General features: G+C 33.8%; 10 protein-coding genes across 10 annotated transcripts; 3 read left to right on the top strand and 7 right to left on the bottom strand.

Moving 5' to 3' along the window:
* Nucleotides 1-10: 10 nt before the first annotated feature.
* NAEGRDRAFT_78732 (uncharacterized protein) lies at nt 11-2,267 on the bottom strand (the record flags this gene model as incomplete). Its single annotated transcript, XM_002680457.1, has 1 exon — nt 11-2,267. The coding sequence occupies one exon, from the start codon at nt 2,265-2,267 to the stop codon at nt 120-122; it is 2,148 nt and encodes a 715-aa protein (XP_002680503.1). The 3' UTR covers nt 11-119.
* A 450-nt stretch (nt 2,268-2,717) lies between these two features.
* NAEGRDRAFT_57254 (RhoGEF domain-containing protein) lies at nt 2,718-6,136 on the top strand. Its single transcript, XM_002680594.1, has one exon. It carries the CDS (start codon nt 2,948-2,950, stop codon nt 6,077-6,079), a length of 3,132 nt encoding a protein of 1,043 aa, XP_002680640.1. The 5' UTR covers nt 2,718-2,947; the 3' UTR covers nt 6,080-6,136.
* Nucleotides 6,137-6,142: 6 nt separating this feature from the next.
* On the bottom strand, nt 6,143-7,195 carry NAEGRDRAFT_46966 (uncharacterized protein; the record flags this gene model as incomplete). Its single annotated transcript, XM_002680456.1, has 1 exon — nt 6,143-7,195. The coding sequence occupies one exon, from the start codon at nt 7,193-7,195 to the stop codon at nt 6,143-6,145; it is 1,053 nt and encodes a 350-aa protein (XP_002680502.1).
* A 192-nt stretch (nt 7,196-7,387) lies between these two features.
* NAEGRDRAFT_64289 (uncharacterized protein) lies at nt 7,388-8,296 on the bottom strand (the record flags this gene model as incomplete). The annotated part of the gene is made up of 1 exon (XM_002680455.1): nt 7,388-8,296. One exon carries the CDS (start codon nt 8,294-8,296, stop codon nt 7,388-7,390), a length of 909 nt encoding a protein of 302 aa, XP_002680501.1.
* Nucleotides 8,297-8,432: 136 nt separating this feature from the next.
* On the top strand, nt 8,433-8,934 carry NAEGRDRAFT_78730 (uncharacterized protein). Its single transcript, XM_002680593.1, has one exon. The coding sequence runs from the start codon at nt 8,453-8,455 to the stop codon at nt 8,855-8,857; it is 405 nt and encodes a 134-aa protein (XP_002680639.1). The 5' UTR covers nt 8,433-8,452; the 3' UTR covers nt 8,858-8,934.
* A 607-nt stretch (nt 8,935-9,541) lies between these two features.
* NAEGRDRAFT_78729 (abc transporter family protein) lies at nt 9,542-11,800 on the top strand. Its single transcript, XM_002680592.1, has 3 exons — nt 9,542-9,989; nt 10,044-10,074; nt 10,120-11,800. The coding sequence occupies exons 1-3, from the start codon at nt 9,681-9,683 to the stop codon at nt 11,745-11,747; spliced, it is 1,968 nt and encodes a 655-aa protein (XP_002680638.1). The 5' UTR covers nt 9,542-9,680; the 3' UTR covers nt 11,748-11,800.
* Nucleotides 11,801-11,939: 139 nt separating this feature from the next.
* On the bottom strand, nt 11,940-13,180 carry NAEGRDRAFT_2642 (uncharacterized protein; the record flags this gene model as incomplete). The annotated part of the gene is made up of 6 exons (XM_002680454.1): nt 11,940-12,226; nt 12,331-12,351; nt 12,395-12,409; nt 12,497-12,642; nt 12,752-13,070; nt 13,138-13,180. Coding segments are annotated over 6 exons (831 nt in total), but the record flags the coding sequence as incomplete, so codon positions are not given.
* A 561-nt stretch (nt 13,181-13,741) lies between these two features.
* On the bottom strand, nt 13,742-15,463 carry NAEGRDRAFT_57252 (uncharacterized protein; the record flags this gene model as incomplete). Its single annotated transcript, XM_002680453.1, has 1 exon — nt 13,742-15,463. The coding sequence occupies one exon, from the start codon at nt 15,461-15,463 to the stop codon at nt 13,742-13,744; it is 1,722 nt and encodes a 573-aa protein (XP_002680499.1).
* A 1,000-nt stretch (nt 15,464-16,463) lies between these two features.
* Nucleotides 16,464-17,903, bottom strand: NAEGRDRAFT_46962 (uncharacterized protein; the record flags this gene model as incomplete). Its single annotated transcript, XM_002680452.1, has 1 exon — nt 16,464-17,903. One exon carries the CDS (start codon nt 17,901-17,903, stop codon nt 16,464-16,466), a length of 1,440 nt encoding a protein of 479 aa, XP_002680498.1.
* Nucleotides 17,904-18,498: 595 nt separating this feature from the next.
* Nucleotides 18,499-19,425, bottom strand: NAEGRDRAFT_64283 (uncharacterized protein; the record flags this gene model as incomplete). Its single annotated transcript, XM_002680451.1, has 1 exon — nt 18,499-19,425. The coding sequence occupies one exon, from the start codon at nt 19,423-19,425 to the stop codon at nt 18,499-18,501; it is 927 nt and encodes a 308-aa protein (XP_002680497.1).
* Nucleotides 19,426-19,707: the final 282 nt, after the last annotated feature.

Genomic DNA, 19,707 nt, shown 5'->3' with positions numbered 1-19,707 from the left:
TATTGGATTTAATATTCGAATGTTGACAGTTTTTATACTAGGAATTCTACTAGGAATCATCATTTGAATTGTTGTGAGAATAAAATCTCTAAAACATTTTACAAAATTAAATAATTGACTTAAAATTTCACATCCTTAATAGTACGTTTGAGTTCCTTCAAGACCAATTTTGCTGTTTGTTCTGTTTTCGTCATGATTTGGAGAGGTGTTTGGGATTTGGCATTTTCCAAGTTCAACAAATTTGAATTCTTTTTTACAATTTCACACAATAGACTATAATCCAAAGAAAAGGAATCATCTCTCAAATATAAAAGGAGATGAAGAATGGAATCTCCTCTTTCGTTCACACCCAATCTGTTGAATATGTCTTGATCCATTTCCTTAATAATGGCATAAAGGAAGTGAGAGGTGCGGGTATAGAACAAGGCAGCAAGTAATGGAATACTGCATGGTTTGGATAGCAATGTGAAATGGATTCTTTCTTCAACCAAATATTCACAAAGCCTTCTTGGATTATGAGAAAGAAGATGACAAATGAAAAGATTAATTTGGTCCTGATGTTCATGTTGATAAACTGAGCCAAATGAACCAATGATAAACTTTCTTAATAATCTCAATAGGGTTTCATCATTGATTGGGAAGTTATCAAGAATGGGTATGATTGTATCAACATTAGTAAATAATTGAACTAGGTTATTAAGTGCCTTTGGCTTTCTAAAATCCCATCCAAAATTAATGAATCTCAAAGCATGTGAAAAGGTATTCATATGCGTATCTTGCATCAATTCTATGACAAATAATCGAGACTCTTGATATTCATTGCATAGATAGCAAATATACTGAATCATGAAAGGTTGTATAAAACAAGTAGTGCAAAAATTCAACAAATCCAAATATTGAATTGGGATACATCTTTCTTTGAAAGCATAATCACACAAATCTCTAAACTTTCTCAATTCTTCAAATGAGGATGGATCCAAAAAGGATGAAAAAAGCATTCCTGGAAATTGTTTTCTTATAAATGAATTACCATAGATTTTCTCCAATTCTCTGAAAACATTCTTGCTTAAGTGTGATGACTTGGACGATAGAAAGATGCTGACCTCTTTTTTTAAATATTCTGAAGGGCTGTCGAATGATTTGACTAGAGTATTCTCACCATTCTCTTCCTTAATGAAAATATTCATCTTTTTAAAGCTGCGATTATGCCATCTTTGGGGGTTTAAATACTTCTCAAGTTTAGAAATTGGATAGTTTTGGATGAAAGGAGAAAATGTAATGGAGTGGAGTTTTGGGCATTCAGAAAATAGGAAATTCAAAAAACTCTTTACATTTTCAGAATTCAAATCAAGTACTGAAACGCTACTGCAAAAATGTATTTCCTCCAAAGATTCAAATACTGTCCAATCATCAGGTACGCTAAATCTATCAGAAACTACATAGAGCTTTTTCAAATGTTTGCAATTATCAGCAATGGATGAAAATTCATCACCATGTTGTTCGATAGATGATAATTGATTCATACTTATTTCCACAACCAGACTCTCAATTGTAGTATTAACATTCTTAATTTTGTAACGTTCAACCCTATTATTATTATTAATTGGTTTCTTGAATGTTTGGCAGAGTGCTTTCTTATATTCTTTCAATTCTTCACGTGTAAAGGGCAATGCAGGATAATTTTCAAAACTCAATGGAGATTGAAAACCTAAACCCATGGTTCGATTTGTTTCTTGTTCCAATTGATTTTTGATTAAGAGTAATTCTTGAGAATTGAAATTATTTTGTTCTAATTTGTACTCAGCTTGAGCATTTAACAAATTGTAAAAATGTGATTTTGTTAATGGGTGAGATAAATCAATTTCCATGTGAGAAAGAGTGAGAATTCTGTGAATCATTATTGAATTGAATTTTTTGGAGATTAGTCTCATTTTGTGAAGGGTGATTAGTTGAGTGTCGAATAGGGGAGAAGTTTCGTCTTTGAAAGTGGATGAACATGTCGGAATGAATTGAATAATTTCATATTTTAAATCATCATGGAGTTCTTTCAACTTGATAATTTCTTCATGTTTCGAATAAACATTTTTCTTCTTGTTTTGCAAATCTTCAATAATCCATTCACGAACAAACTCTTCACAATTTTGATATTTTGTCAGAACGTAATCTTGTAAATTTCCAGAGCAAAGATATTCATCAGATTTAATTAAATCATCACGAATTTGATTAAAGTCAACTGTCGGCTCCTTGGGAAGTCGAACAGTTAACATTTTTTTTTTGTTAAATATCTTATTTTTTTTATGGTTGATTACAAAATCTTTAAATAGGGAGAAATTCTGTGAACATGGTAGAACTATTCGAAACTATTTCGAACAAAATTTAAAAGAAACCATTTATTCAAAAAAATACGAATTTGTCACAATCTTTAGTCAACTGTACAACTTTAAAAGATTTTACACTTTTTTAAATTCTAATAAAGCAGACACCTCCATATAATTTCAGAGATATCACTTCCCACCTTTCCAATATCCTATTGTTAAGGAAACTAAACTAATCTATACAGAAACCTGAAGGAAATAACTCCATCCTTAAAAGGTATCCTCAAATATCCAACACTAATTACCAATCATCGCAAATCTCTTTGAAAAACTCATCAAAACCACACACAAACGAAGCGTTTCCAGGCGATCATCTTTCAGCAAACAAAAAACCAAAAAAAAAACATTCAACATCCCGCTCATTTCTACGGCGATTTGAAGATTGCAGCAAAATATCATCCCGTAAATTATTTCAGAGTAGTGTTTGATCATATCATATTCTGTCCGTGCCGACAACGCAAATAATATACGGTCAACAATTGTTGTTGTAATTTTTGACGAGTTTTAAAAGAGTTTCATACATTCAAACACCCAAATATTCATATATTCAAATATTCAGATAGATAGATAAAATGTCTAATCTTCCTCCTACACCTCCACCAATGAAACCATCAAGGGTGTATAGTAATCAACCACCTAAACCTCCTCCAAAATTGTCTTCCTTGATGTATGGGAAAGGAGGTAACAGTGTAACATCACCACCAACAATAGAGGCTAATAATGATACTTCACCACCATCATCCACATCAACAGATAATATTGATCATGATGAAATCCAAGAAAGTAATTTGGATTCGAATGTTCTTGCTGAATCAGAAAGTGGTAATGAAGAAAAGGTCATTCTATCGATTGACAGCCCAAATAATCTTCATTCAAGAATAACAAGTGCTGATAGTTTGGAGAATTTTGAAACAAAATTTAGTTTGAGTAATTTGACAGCTTTAGGTTCAGTTTCGGATAGTCATTTTAGAAAGAGATCTACTTCTGATATGGACAGTACAGATAATAGCAGCTCATCTCCAACTATTCATGAAAGTATAAGCAGTAATGGAAGTTTTGGAGTTTCGAATAGTTTAGATTCACCTATTATTCCAAAGCTAGATCTTGAGGAAACATTACAGTCACCATCAATTATTAATTTTGATGATGACGAAACTACTGAATCATCTTCTGTAGTAGAGGATGACGAGATTAGTACTGTTTCCACACCAAAGGCGACACTTGACAAGGATAAGGCTATTTCAATTTTGGGAGAACGTATTCCACAATTATTCACACGTGTTAGATTCTTCAATTTTATACGTAGAGATCCATCTCTTAAAAAGGGTAGAAAACGTCAAGAGTTGATTAAGGAGACCATCGAGACAGAAAAGACCTACGTTCAAAATCTCAAGTCCTTCCTTAATTTGTACTATCAACCACTAATTGAAAATAGAGACCACGGAAAAGGTGTTTTTAAAGGTCAATCAGAGATTCAAGTCCTGTTTGCCAACATTAACCAAATTTCAAACATTAATCAAACATTATTGAATGATTTGGAAAAGGCAAATCCTGAAGTCAAAATTGAAATCAAGGAAGAAGAATCTCTCCCATCTCCAACCTCCAGCATATCCTCTCAAGTTTCAAACAACTCAACATCCACTCCAAATGGTTCTGGTGAATTAACTAGTCCAAGAACTGTTGGGTTTGTCATCAAGAGAAAAGATGACCCAAATCTTAAAAAGAAGAATCAACCTTCATCATACAGAATTTATGATTCTATCGGTAAACCATTCGGTCATCTTGTTCCATTTTTGAAAGTTTACACAACCTATATTAATAACCACGATAGAGCAACTGAAATGTTTGACAAGATGAAAAAATCCAATAAGAAATTTAAGGAATTTTTAACAGAGTGCTATCAAATGCAAAAGGGAATCAAATCAGATTTCTGTAGTTTCCTCATTTTACCAATTCAAAGAATTCCAAGATACAAAATGTTGCTCTCTGAAATTTTGTCTAATACTCCTGAAGAACATACCGAATTTGAAAACTTACAAAAAGTTGTGAATGAAATTGAAAAGATTGCCTCCTACATTAATGAACAAAAGAGAAACTTTGATAATGTGAGATACATGTACGAAATTTATGGAATGATCGAACCAATTTATCCTGGTTTTGTCCAACCAAACAGAAAGTTCCTGCGAAAGGCCTCCTTCCATGTCAAGTATAGACAAGTGAAGTCACAAAGAAATTCCGTAGCACTGCCAACACCACCAAGTAATGACTCCAAAAACTCAGGATCCGTGACTCCAAGAAGTTTACCATCTGTTCCAACAAAAACAACTTCTACTGCAGCTACAGTATCGAGTACAGGTAAGAGAGTTTTACCACCTCCTGTTCCTGGAAAACAAGGTGATACATTCTCTAATGTATTGGCTCAGATGGCTGGTTCAAAGAATCTGAAACCACAATACAATGAGGGAAGATTTACAATTTATCAATTTACTGACATGTTGGTATTACTTGAGGAAAAGAATGAATCTGATGAAGGTTCTTCATCACTTTTCCAATCCTTTACTCGAAAGGCAACCATGTTTGGAAAGAAGAAGGAACAATCAAATACCCCAACCAATTCAGATTCAACCAAATCTAAATATCATCAACTAACATTAACTGTCGGAAAGAATTTACACTTTATTTTCTTCCACTTTATTGATACTGATACCTTCTTTGGGAACAATAGCAACAATCTAAACATCACAACCAGTGGAGGAAGGAATTTACCTGTGCCTCCACCAAAAAGAGGATTTTATGATGTTATTGATGAGTGTGACATTCCAATTCGTGTCATTACTAAAGGTTCTCAATATGAATACATTCTCACAACAAGTACCACTGGAGACAGAGATGAATGGAAAGAATCACTTGGTAATTGTATTTCTGACATTTGCAATGTTAAAATATACGCCAACAGAGGACTTAGTCTTCAAAATTCTTCAGAAATGTACAAATTGGGAAAGGAAAGAGCTGCAGTGCATACCCAAGCTAAAGAAAATCTCAAGTTCCATCAGCAAATCCAACAGGAACAAATGCTTTTGCAAGTAAGAACTGTTCAGGTGAGCAATGAGATTCAACAAAAGAAGGAATTGTTGGCTGCTCTCCAACGTGAAATTGCGGACCTCGAACAGGAAAAGCAAGATAAAGAAAAACGTCTTGACGTAATTAAGGAAGAAAAGGTTCAAGTCCGTGACAAGATTACAACATTGTGGCAAGATTTGCAACAAAAGGATAAAACTGCTCTCAAGTTACTTCACGAGGAAAAAGAAGCTTTCAAACATGTATTTGGATGTGAATATGGTGAAGAATTATCTTTCAAGGCACCAACTTCATCAACTTCGACCAGCGGTGGATCTTCCACAAGCAACAATGGCACTGAGAAGAACAATAATTCACCTCTTGCTCCAGGTCAAGTGAATAGTGAGCTGATGGAGCAATTGATGAAAGTTAAAGCCAATGCTGAAGCAAATAAGAATCCACAAGTCAGCGAAAAGAAGAGTAGCTTACTGAAGAGTATTATTGGAGATAGCAAATCGAGAAAGGTCACTATCAAACACACTCAATTCATTGAGAATCAGCTCAAGGCAGTCAACCACAATCCATCCAATAAGAGCGCAACCAATTCTGAAAGTAACCCTACTGAGAGCACACCAACAAAGAATTAGAAAGTTAAAACTTTTTAATATTTTAATGTACATAAATGGATCAAAAATGATTATTTCAAATCATTATTCGCTTAGAAATACGAATGTATCAACCAAGAACACACAAATGTTTTGAAATCCAGCATTGCTAATATTATTGTTCCCAATAAAAAGATTAGTCAATTGATTCATTCCACTAATGTGTCTAGCACCTTCATCACCAATATTATTTTTGGTAATATTAAGATTAATCAATTGTTTCATTTCACTAATATATTTGGCACCTTCAACATTGATATCATTGTAAGAAATGTTAAGTCTTGTCAACTGTTTCATTTCGCTAATATGTTTGGCCCCTTGCGCACCTATTCGATTTGAATAAATATCAAGGTTAGTCAATTGTTTTAATTGACTAATATATTTAGCCCCTTGCTCTCCAATATTATTGCTACTAACATCAAGTTTGGTCAACTGTTGCAGTTCACTAATAAATTTAGCCCCTTCAAACTTAATACCATTTCCACAAATATGAAGAATGGTCAATTGTTTCATTTCACTAACGTGTTTGGCACATTCAACTCCAATACCATTATTGCCAATGTTCAAACAAGTCAAATTATTCATTTCTCTAAAATATGCAATACTTTTCTTAATCCTAATACTATTACTAACATTAAGAGAAGTCAATTGTGTCATTTCACTAATAATTTTGGCCTCTCGATCATGAACATAAGTGTAAGAAATATCAAATGTAGTCAATCCTTTCATCAACTTAAAGGCATCACGATACTGTATTAAATGATTAATCGCATTAAGTGCTTTCACACTTGCAATATTTTCCAAAAATTGACCTTGCACCCTTGACATTTTCCCAATATCAATTCGAACTGCAAGTTGTTTCAATCTCTCCAAAATGACTCGAAACCACTGTTTTGAAACCAGTGCACAATTCATTACAATAAATTTAAAATCATTGTCGAATGATAAAATTTCATAAATCACATCATCGTTGAGGAATTGGTTAGAAATGAAAATGTTATTATCATCAGCATCATCATCACTGTCGTCATGATCGGCATATATTAGTGTTTTTGCAATAAATCGAGTTGGTTTGGCTGGTCTTCGTTTTTTGCGCATTTTTTTTAAAGATTGAAATTGAAGGTCGAGTTTACAACAAGTCAATTTATTGTACTGAAACTGTTACGAATTAATGGATTTCGTTTCTCTGATATAGTTATCATTCGAAAAGGAAAAAAATTCCAAAAATGAATCAAATGATTAGTTTACAATAGTTTGTTAAAATTCTAATTTAAACTAGTTTGTAATAGATTAGTCATCATTGGGGAATGATGCAAAATAGGGATGATGCAGTGCCTCCTTTGCCGTCATTCTTTCTTTAGGATCATATTTTAGTAATTTATCTAAAAAATCAAGAGCTAGCTCATTCACAAATTCTTCATCTTTTACAAAATTTCTCCATTCCTGTTTTTCATATGATTTCAATCCTTCCAAATAGGAAGGCAATTCAATTGAGTATCTTTCCAAATATTCAAATAATTGCTCACTTCCTAGCACTTTTATCATTTTCACCATTTGATCAAAATTATCTCTTCCAGGAGAGAATGGTTCCTTTCCAAAAATCAATTTTGCAAAAACACATCCCAAATTCCACATATCAATCGAATAATCATAATTTTTCACGTTCAATAATAATTCTGGAGCTTTGAAATATCTAGTTGACAATCTGGTATTCAATTCTCTTCCATCATGATAAAATTCAGCTAAACCCCAACTGATTAATGTCAATTTCTTATTCTTTTGGTCAATTAGTACACTTTTTGGTTTTATATTTCTATGAATCACTCTCATAGAATGACAATACTCCACACCTTTCAATAATTCCCTCATATAATATCTAATTTCCATATCGGTCAACTTTCCACATGAATTCAAGCTGCAATTTTCACAAAATTCCAAAACAATTGCCTTGTTAGGTAAATCCCAAATCACATCTTTCAATTTTACAATATTCGGTCCATCACCCAGTTTTTCAAGTATTTTAACTTGTCTTTTAATCTTGCTCTCTTCTGAATTGTTGTAATTTGTAAAAATCTTAACGACACATTTTTCATCAAGATTTGATTTCACATAAATTCCTTCAAAAATTTGACTTTTTCTTCCCGAACCAATTTTTCTAATAATTTCAAACGAATCTGAAAAATTCAATACTTCCTCCATATTCATTCAAGATATTTTTTTAAAAATTGTAACACTTCAAAATATTGTAAACTGTTTTATTTTTAGATTTTGAAAAAACTTTAAAAATTCCTGCGCAGAAGAACTTTCACTAAAATTCCAAGCTAAAAAAAAACAACTCGAAAGAACACACAACAGATGAAGAGAGACGGAGTCAGATTTAATGTAGCCTCTAATCAAACCATTAAAAAGTGCCCTCTTTGCACCAGTTGGAAATGTCGTGCCCATGCCTCTGAAATCAATATTAAAGAACGTTATAATAATGATAAGGAATATAGAAAGGATATTAATAAGAATTTAAAGGATAGATTGGCTGTTTCAATTCATGGTCATTTGATTGAGAAGGATCATGAAGTTTCTCTTTGTAGTGAAGTGAAACATTTTGAAGAACGAAGATTTGTCAGTGGATTTATTTCTAGAAATGTCGGATATTGTAGAAAGGATCATAAGAAGAATTATGAAATGAAGGATAGAAAGGATTTTAGACAATTCTCTCGTTTTGGAAAATATTATCAAAAGAAATTGAAATTAGATGATTTATAATTTAATTGAAACCTGTTTACAATAATCAAATATTGCAGATAATTATCAAAATAAATAATTACTCAATCCAAGTTGAATATAAATATTTATTTTTAATTGAGCTGACATATTGGAACATTCAAAGGTCTGTAACAATACCAAAATTCAAAATTGACTCCACATCTCCAACCTAAACTATTGGACATGAGCATTTCTCCAATTGAAAATACAAACTGTGTCCTTACTGACTACAGTTTCTGATTTTTTAGTGAACTCTTGTAAACATCATTCCAAGTCAAATGCCTCATCTCTCACATGGACCATCAATCCATCGATTCCTCTTCCCAACCACTTCTAATCAAAATAACTATCATAAATAATCCTCTCTTCCTCAATGCAACAATTACTGAAGATTTCTTTAATAACGGACCTTTCAAAATATCCACCATCTTCTTCTTAGCGGACATATCACCCAGTTGATCTTCCACTCTTTAATATCATTCCTTCACCCAATAATTGTTTATTAATAAATATTCCTTCTCATTCTTTCATCGTCATGCAATATCTTAAAAACAACGCTGCTCACAATATACTGTTGCACTTTATCATTGTTTAAAAACTCCGTCAACGGTGGCGCACTGATTCCATCAAAGAGATTAAGAAGAAGCGCAACATTTCATCTTATTCATCAACAAACAAACAGAAAAAAAAACCTCAACACCTTTTAGTTTTTTGAGCAAAAAGGAACAATACATCATCACGTGTTTTTAATAGAAGGAAACATAAATTGTAGTAGATAATCGATTAATATATACAAAATAATAATACTTGCTTGGGAATCATCATGACTGATATTGAATTACCCGATAATGTAATTGTTGATACAATTCCTCAGCAGCAGGAGACTATTGTTAGCTTGAGTAATAGCAGCCCTGTTGATGATAAAAAGTTTATTAGAAGATCGCCTCCTATTCAGTTGGAATGGCACAATTTGGAATATAAAGTCAAGGTTAAAGCTCCAGCACCTTCCAATTTATTAACTGCTAAGGAAAGATTCAAATTTACAATGAGTAACATGTTTAAGAAGGTTGAAAAGCAAATTCTTCATCCAATGACTGGTTATGTTGCCCCTGGTTCTGTCCTCGCTATTATGGTAAGTTTTGTCACACACATAATGAATGGAATGACTAATTCAACTATTATATAGGGTCCATCAGGTGCTGGTAAAACTTCATTGTGTAAGTATTGATATGAAATTGATTGAAATTAATCATCGGAATTAGTGAATATTCTCTCACAAAGAGTTAAAGCTTCTGGAGGTGAAATTAGAGCAAACGGAGAAAAGGCAGGAAAGGCCTTTAGATCACTTTCTGCTTTCGTTCAACAGGATGACGTCTTGATGGGCAACTTGACAGTAAGAGAATCATTACGTTATGCTGCCATGTTGCGTTTGGACAGTAAAATTCCACTTAAAGAAAGAATGACTAGAGTTGATACAATTATTGAGGAATTAGGTCTTTCAAAGGCTGCTGATACTAAGGTTGGTATTCCTGGTTTTACAAAGGGTATCTCAGGAGGTGAAAGAAAGCGTTTGTGTATTGGTATTGAACTTTTGACTGAACCTAGTGTCTTATTTTTGGATGAACCTACAACTGGTTTGGACTCAAAGACCAGTTACAATGTCATGAAAACAATTTCCAAATTGGCTACTCACGGACGTACTGTCGTTTTGACAATTCACCAACCTTCATCTAATATTTATGAAATTTTCGACAAACTTTTACTTCTCTCTAGAGGACGTGTTGCTTATTTCGGAAATGCTAAGGATGCTGTGCCATACTTTTCTGATATTGGACACCCTTGCCCAGTTGGTTACAATCCTGCCGACTTTTTGATGGATGTTATTACAGAAAATGCTGCCCTCACAGGTGACAATCTTGAAAAGAAGAAGAGACAAGATGAAAGAATTGAAGGAGTTTTGAACCATTATTCCAAAAATGTACAATTAGAAATTCCACCTACCCAACAATTAGATAGTAACCTTAAGAGATTTTCATCGTACAATTCCAGTTGGTTTGCACAATTTACAGTGCTTACTATGAGAGCGTTCATTAACATTATCAGAGATAAGAAGGTGACAATGGCCAAGTTTGTGCAGAATATTGTCATGTCTCTGTTTGTGGGTCTGATCTTTTTACAACTGGGGTATGAACAATCCAATGTTCAAGACAGAATCGGTGTGCTATTTTTCATTTTAACAAATCAATTTTTGGGCTCTGCCATGTCCTCAGTTTCAATGATGTACGATGAAAAACCAATCTTTTTGAGAGAAAGAGGTGCAAAAATGTACAAAGTCAGTAGTTATTTCCTTGCCAGAAGTGTTGCCGAAATGCCAACCATGTTTTTCTTCCCTCTATTGTTTGGTGCTATAGTGTATTGGATGACGAACCTTAATCCTAATATTGAACGATTTTTCATGTTCATGTTCTTATTGGGTGTAATTGGTTTGACTGGTCAATCTCTTGGTTTGATGATTGGTACATTGATGCCAAATATGGGTGTTGCTATGGCTATTATTCCACTTGTAAATACTGTGCTCATGCTTTTCGGTGGCTTCTACAGAAATGTGAACAATTTACCAAACTATACTGTATGGATTTATTGGACGTCTCTATTCCACTTTGGATTTGAGGCCCTTGTTCTGAATGAATTTATTGGTGAAAAGTTTGTTTGCCCATCAACAGGAGTATGTGCTTTCCCAACTGGTGAAGCTGTCATTGAAAACTTGGAAATGACTAGTGTCATGTCCAATGTATGGATCAATGTTGGTCTCTGTTTTGCTTTGGCACTCGCTTACAGAATCATTGGTTTCCTTGCTTTGAGAATTCTCGTTAAACCAAAGGGTGGATAAACTATCTAATTCACACTAAATTGTTAAATAAAACACAAATCATTTATTCTATTATCAGCTCTACTTCTTCTTTGAGTATTGACCTATTACAAAGTTCTTTGCATGTTGCAGCATTTGTTCTGTTTCTTCCTTACTGATAGCACAATGAGGTTGAACTAGAATGGTATCAGTTGATCGTTCCTTACATTTACCCAAAAACATTTTCGAAATGAAATCAATACATTGTTGGGGATTCTTTTCATCACCTGTATAATTTGGGAAATATTTCTTGAAACTCTTCTTTGCAATCTTCCTCTCGAATAAGTCACGCTTATTTAACATGAGAATGAATGGAACTTTTTGGAAGAGTTTGTTGTTAATGACCTTTTCAAATGTTTCCAAAGATTCAACAACACGTTTAAATCCTTTTTCCTCATAACATTCTTGATCAAATTCAGCTAAAGATGTCATGAAAATGACAGCATCAACTTCTGACATGACTATTTTTCATCCAATTCGAAATTATTTCAATATTCCAATCATTCAATTATTCATTTCCAATATTAAATTACTATAAATATCCAATTCGAATAAAAAAACTTACGTTCAAGCCACTTTCTTCGTTCTTTAAATGTTAAATTCTACCAAGAAAAATCATCAAAACTTACCAGAACGTTGACCACCTATAAATATTATAATAATAATTATAGAAAAATTATTGTAAACAAATCAATAAATATTCTCAAAATCCATTTATAGAAACTACTTACCAACATCAATCAATTTAAATTTAAAGTTTCCATCCATCATGAGTTCAACATGATGCACACCAAGTGTCTTTACACGACAATGAAGAACATCATCAACTGTTGGTGAGTAATCTGGCTTGGCAATTCTATCAATATTATTATAGAGACTGTAAAAGAATAATTATTCGAAAGGTCAACAACAATTAGAGAAATTCATGTTATGAAAATGTTAAAAACCCAAATCGTCTAAATTACTATAAATTATTAGAAACTTACTATTCAGCAGAATCCAAAGCTTGATCTCTATTATCATAAGCTTCCCTAACTACTTCATAATTCCACAGTTTCTTCAACTTTTCACATAATTCTTCATTAATAGTAACATTTTGATCAGGTAATTCTAATATTTCTTGAATTAATTCGTGCATTTCATCCGAAACTTCTTGAACATCCATTTCCTCAACAATTCCAATCAAAGTTTTCATGTCAGAAATTACATTGCCATGAATTAGAGTAGCCCACATTGATTTTTCATTTTCTTTAATGATACCCACTCCATTAATCAATTCAAGTTGTTTAAATAATGTTGATTTACCTAATTTCGAATAAATTTATACGAAACAATTAATTATTCAAACTAAACTATGAGATATAAAACCTACCAGTTTCACCCGTTCCCAACAATAAAACAGAAAGTGAATTCTTTACCACAGGTCCAGTAGAAGAATTAGATGATAAAGATGAAGTTGATGTATTGTTGTTGACACCACTTGTTGAGGAATTTGTTGGTTGAGAATTTGAAGAGTTTCGGGGTTTTTTAGGGTTATCTGTTTTATCTTTCTTTGATGCAAAAGCTCCCATGTTGAAGTGTTATATTATTAGAATGTGATGGATTGTTATTCGATTGTTTATTCGAAACTTGTCAATGATATAGGATAACAGTTGTTGGAAGAGGAATTGTAACTCAAGTTCGAAACTCTGTTTTTAACGGTTTGTAGAATGAAGTGGAGGTAGCAAGAATTTTTTTTATGATGAAAATGGACTGTTGACATTAATTGCTGACAGGTAAACAGAGTTTTGATCCGAGCAAGGAAGAGTAAGGCTTGTTTGGATGACAAAACATAATGGCTGTTAGTCAATGTTAATGTTTTATCAAAATATTTGCCAAGTATTGTCTTACTCACTTTCGGCTAATATTGAAAAAAAATTATCCTGAAATGATTGTCAAATGACAGTTCAATTTCTGAAGTGAATGTTTAAAGAACTTTAATAAGGTTTGTTTTTTGGTTTGTTGATTCTGGAATTTGGTACAAGTTGTTTACCAGTTGAGTTATCAACACGTCCCAATTGACTATTTGTTACAGGTGAATGTGGTGATGATGGTGATCCAGAAGCACCTCCTGAGCTACTGGTACTACTATTATTCTTTGTCTGGTCTTTGTAATAAGAAGATTCAAATCGGTTGACTAAATCTTCCAAATCTCTTCCCTTCTGTGTGGTATCTTCTCGAATGGTATTTCTATAAGTGGCGTCTTTTAACAATTCTATCAAATCTTCAAGATTGAAATCGTGAATAGAACGTTTAGTCTTGGAAGTTTGTTCCTGTCTGAGGAAATACTTTTGAGCATGTGATTGAACTTGTTTTGGAGATTTACCTGCAATGACTTTTGAAATATTCTTCCAATTGCCTCGACCAAAGAGATGTACACCTATGAGGAAACGAATGTGTTCATCCTTTGTCCATCCCTTTCTGAAACGATAGGTTCCAGAACCACCAGCTTCATCAAAACCTTCTTCATCATCCATGTTTCCATTCATCATGGGGGATGATTGTTGTTGGGAAGCATTTGCTTGAGTACTGTTGGGAGCTGTAGTATTGAGTGTTGAAAGTATGGTGGATGATCCTCTTAATGATTGATGTGGCGAGGAAGAAGGTATTAATGAAAGATTATGTTCAAATCTTGGTTTCTGTTGGTGGTCAGCATGTTGGTTTGATTGTGGAATGGAATCTCTAATAGTTGAGTGGTGGTAAGGTGTTGCTGTATTGTGTTGCTGGGTTGGTTCACTAGTTGCTGTAGTAGCCGTAGTGTACATGGATTGTTGTGAGGGTAAACTACTATTTAGTCTTGCTTCTCTATTAGTATTGTAATGAGGATGATTAGGATAGGAAGCTGTGTTTGTTAAGGATGTAACTACTCTAGGAGGAGGAGAAACTTCTTTGGAAGTGCTTTGCCAACCAGTATAATTATGACCATTATTCGAATGTGATGGACACACACCCTGCCCAAATTCAGAATTTCTACCGGCATTATTAGATGAATTTGGAAAACCCTTTGAAGAATGATAGTAACCCTCAGTGGTGGCAGATATCGTTGGGGTTACGCTACTATTATATTGGGTATGTTGTAGAAAGTTGCTGCTTGTAGGAGGAGATGCATCACTGTAAGAATTCGAAGAGTGTGGATAATGGTTATAAGACTTGTTTGAAGTGCCGAGTTGTTGTACCGAAGAAGATGAATAAGAGCGTTGCATTTGGATATCAGTTGTTTGATAGTGTTGCTGTTGTTGGATAGTGCCGTTATTGTTGGGTATTGAATAGTGTTGATGATGATGTGGTGATCTAGTTGTGGAAGTGGTAGTTGCCAAATTGTTATTAGAAACTGTGTTGTTATACAAATGTGATGAGAAAGTTGGTGGTTTGGAATTCAATAGAGTATCAATACTTGGTAGATTGAACTTTTCATTGAAATTTCTGTTGGAGCCATTTGATGAGCTTTCGAATGGTGATGGTGGTGGCGGGGATTGATAAAGTGAACCAGTGGTGCTGTTGTTCTCTATTCTATCATTATGGTGAACTATTGATTGGTGATGTGATTGTGATGGTAAAATTGTTTGTTGATTATAGTGATGGTTTCGAATACTTTCTTGTTCCTTCACTTCTTCATGATGGGAAGTTGTGGACTTGATCAAATCTTTAAAAGATAGCATCTTGATGTTTTTTTTGCGTTATTTTGATGCCACAAGTTTTAAAAGGTGCAATAATACGCTACAAAGACAAGTGACGCCGTAAAATGAGAATCAGAGACTGTTCTTCGGACTGATTGTTTTTTTTTGATTTTTGATGCTGTTTTGTTTGATTGAAATTGTTCTCTACCCAACCATAAATACCACTTGGTCGATATTTAGTTTGACAACAAGTGAAGGTCGCAGGTGCCACTCTGGAGTATCATCACTAATTAATATTATTGAACCATGTTGACATTTGTTGACTGTTATTCTTTACAATTATATTAGTGAGGGGAGCTGAAAATTTGTATGAATGAGTTGTTTAGGTAACCGTATCTCCTCAATTAAAATTGATGTTGTTTTACTGCCGGCAAGAGTAGGTGATTCACCAGCATCAATTATGAGTGATTTCCATGAGAGAAAGTGTTTCGAGTTTGGAAATTGAAAAATCCCAAAACATACTTTCAGGAATGATTTTCTATCTCCTTTGCTTTCAAAAAGACAATACATGAAAGTTGTAGATGGCACATTGTATTGTTAATTATGGCTTGGTTTTCTGTTGTAACAAAGACGCAGTTATAAAGTATTAAAAAGGCCGTTCTTTTTGTGAGCACTTTCGTATGGTGTTGGTGTCTACTAAATTGAACAAGGAGGGCCAATTTGATTCAGAATAGAAATTTGTGAATATCGTGCTGCTACTACTACACCATTTTCAATTTGCGTTCGCTGATCATATGTACGATTTCGTAGAGATAGAGTTGCAAGCTTGATTCCGATTTTTAATTCCAATCTACAGTGAAGTTTTCAATAGGTTTGAGAAAAAGCCTTATTATATTCAAAACCTCAACCATTTAATTCATCTCTCTTGAATTATCATCAATCCCAAGTTAATAAATAAACTTCCAAAGGCTTGAGCAAAAACCAAATCATAAAAATTAATCATCAAGAAAATTTAAATTTAAAATTGCCTTATTTTTTTTTATTAATTTAAAATATCTTTAAGGCTAGGCATGGAGCTTCTCCTGGTTTTCTGATGAGGTGAGGATGAAGAGATGTTGGTGGTTGATTGATCACTGGTCGTCGAACTATTCACTCCTACTGTTGTGGCTGCCACTGATGGAATTTCTTCAACATAATTATCATGTATTACAAATGAAGTACTACTCGATGTTGCTGCTGTTGCTGTAGCTGGTGAGAGTATTTTCTCAGCAGTATTAGTAATTGTGGTGCTGATGGTATTATTCTGTGGTGAAGATGTTGAGAACTGATTCATTACTGTGGAAGTAGTTGTGATTTGATTTGTAAACTTGGGAGGTGAAATCTTATTACATGAGTGGGTGGTGGCTGATGAGGAAGGTGAGGGTTTCTTTGAGGTCATTGATACCTTATAATTGTTCGAATTAACTTGAATAGTATCATTCAGAGAGAAGGATAATTCACCATGTTTTTGATAAGGGGAAGTTGATGGAGACAAATCTACCTTCCACGAATGATATACAGAGGCACTTGGTGAAGGAGTTGATTTTGGAGAATGGGAAACTTGTTTCTTTGGAGTGGAAAATTGGCTTGTTTGAATAGGAGTTGGAAATTGGTTAATATTCTGAATATTCTGTTGTTGTTGTTGTTGAGGAGGAGGTATTGTACAATATGGAGGAAAGTAATGACTATTATTATTAGTATTTGGCATTGGATAGGAGGGTATTACAAGTGGAGATGATTGTTGAGGAAGAGATGAATTGAAAGGAGGTTGTTGCTTAGGAGCATTGTTAAGAAAGTAGGATTCAGGTGATGGCTGTTCTGGATATTGACATGCTCTGCTACTACTAGTATTATAATTATTAATATTATTGTTGTAATTAGGTAGATTAGTATTGGCAGTTGTATCATTCATTGGAGAATATTGTGATGATGATGGAGCAGAATTTGATTTTGTGAAATTATTTAACATTGTGGCAGTTGGAGGAGGAAGAGGATGGGAGCCAATCAACATGTTAGATGATTCAGTTAGTTGAAAACTCGTTCTAGTTTGTTGTGAAATTGATGAAGGAGAGTTAGTTTGAGCAAGTGATGAAGTGGAAGAAGAGCATGAAGGGGATTCTGTTCTTGGAGAAGCTCCTTCTTTAAACATATCATAACAATTCACTATACTGATATCATTGTGATAACGGTTTCTATTTGATTGTTTTTTTGAAACATGTACATCTCCCTCTTCTTTCATAAATTGCCATCTGACAGGATAACTTAATGGAGAAGTGATTTTTGGTGGTCTACCTCTCCTCTTTTCAATCTTACTAGGAGGATTGTGAATCTTTGCCGATGAAGAACTGGAAGATGATGTACTGCAACTCATGGTTGGATGTAAAGTCATTTCTTTGTGGGTTGAGTTGTTGTGAAAAATTTCCTGAGATTCTTCGTTGGGCATTTGTGGGGAATTTTTGGAATCAACTAGCACGTTTTTTCAACACGTTATAATAATGGAAAGTTTCGTGTGAATAGCCTTTATCAGTTGATAACGTGTTAAATATATTAACCAACGTTCAAAATTAATGTAGGACTGTCGTAGGGGAGGACTTTGGTTTGCGGAAGACAAGAGAGATAAGAGGGTATTAATTCGAAATATCCTATCTTTGTTTGGTCTGGAGCAATTTTTAGAATGTACAATGGTTATTAATATATGATGTTTATCCTCCTTCAATGATAATGCTAATAATATAATATTATTGATAGGCTCTTATTGTTCTAATGAATGAGTGGAAACCAGTAAGATCTAGTTGAGTTGTTTTTTTATAAAGTGTGTGTGAGGACTAGATAATTTGGCAGTTTTTAACAAAACAAAGCGAAGTGAGCTATTGACGCAACTGTTGGTTGCCAATTGAGGACTGAATATTCTGTGCACCATGTCCTCTTTCTCTACCCAAAGTTGTTTAAAAAACAAATTGGGGCCACTAATGGCATATTATCGGCACGATATTTGACAGCCTTATTGCCAAAGCAAACACCATTTACAATTGAAAACGTTAATTCAGGATGTCTTTTATTGAGATGTTTGTCCTTATTACTCTAGGAGAGACTTGGTTTGGAGAGAGAGAAGTTTCAACGGTTGTCAATGGCGATTCTTGATTCTTGACCATGTTTGCTTCTTGGTTTTTGGCAATGTGAAGTGAATGTTCGCTGTTGTTGGAATAATTAAGGATACCATGAAGTTGGTTGTTGGAATTATTAGAAGGTATATTCGATTCTTTGGATTCTATTGGAAATGTTGGTTGACTCGATTGGATAATGTTACAATTTGGGATATTTGAAGAAGGTAACCAATTATTATTAGTATTGTGATGGGGTCTTTGATAATTTATATTATTTACAAGAGTACAGTCTGAGAGAGAAAATGCCAGACAACCATATTTCACTTTCTTAGATCTTTTAGAGTTTGTACTTTTTCCAACAGTGCTGTTAGAAGAAGGGAGACTAGATGTTGAGGTTGATTGTTGAGGAGAATTATCGAAACTTTCATTGAATTTCCAATGAATATAGGCAGGTTGAGTTGCTTGTTGTGAAGCAGGTACAGGAGGTGATTGAGTTCTCTTTGCTTTTTTAACCTTCTTTTCAGGTTGTGTCATGAATTGATGATGATATTGTGGCTGAGATGATGACATTGTGAATTGATGTTGAAGTGCTTCTTGTGGTGGAGGAAGGATTTGAGAGCTAATTTGAGATGGAGGAGGTGAATTATTCACAAAAATAGGTGGTATATAATGATAGTTTTGCATCATCATTGGTGGATTGGATGAATTGGAAGATTTTGGTTGTGGAGCAACATGTTCTTGGTGCACAAAGACATGTGAATTGTGTTGTTTCATTTGATGTTGAGGTTTCTCAACTTTGCTCGGTTTGGACAATTTGAATTGTAGGAATGGTGAAGTGTATTGTGATGATTGCATGGTCATTATAAAATCTAGATTGCAGTGGTATTAGAGGACTAGAGTTTAGTTTCGTTTAGTATACAACAAGGTAGTAATAACGAGTTGTTTTTTTTCTAGATGATGCTAATGGGAAATGTTTTATTGTTCCACCATAGTATGTTGTTGTTACTCAATTGTGCAATCAACGAGAATAGAACATGCTATTCATTAAAGGAATATCCAAACAAAGTCTTTGATTGCCCCTGAAGAGATTTGTTCCACTTGATTACTCTGACAATTCTGGATGTTGATGACCCAACACAAAAA

This window comes from Naegleria gruberi (genome assembly GCF_000004985.1).
Source record: "Naegleria gruberi genomic scaffold NAEGRscaffold_9, whole genome shotgun sequence".
Taxonomy (NCBI): Eukaryota; Heterolobosea; class Eutetramitea; order Acrasida; family Naegleriidae; genus Naegleria; species Naegleria gruberi.
Note: the sequence above shows the minus strand (reverse complement) of the source record. Positions and strands in the feature narration are given on the sequence as shown.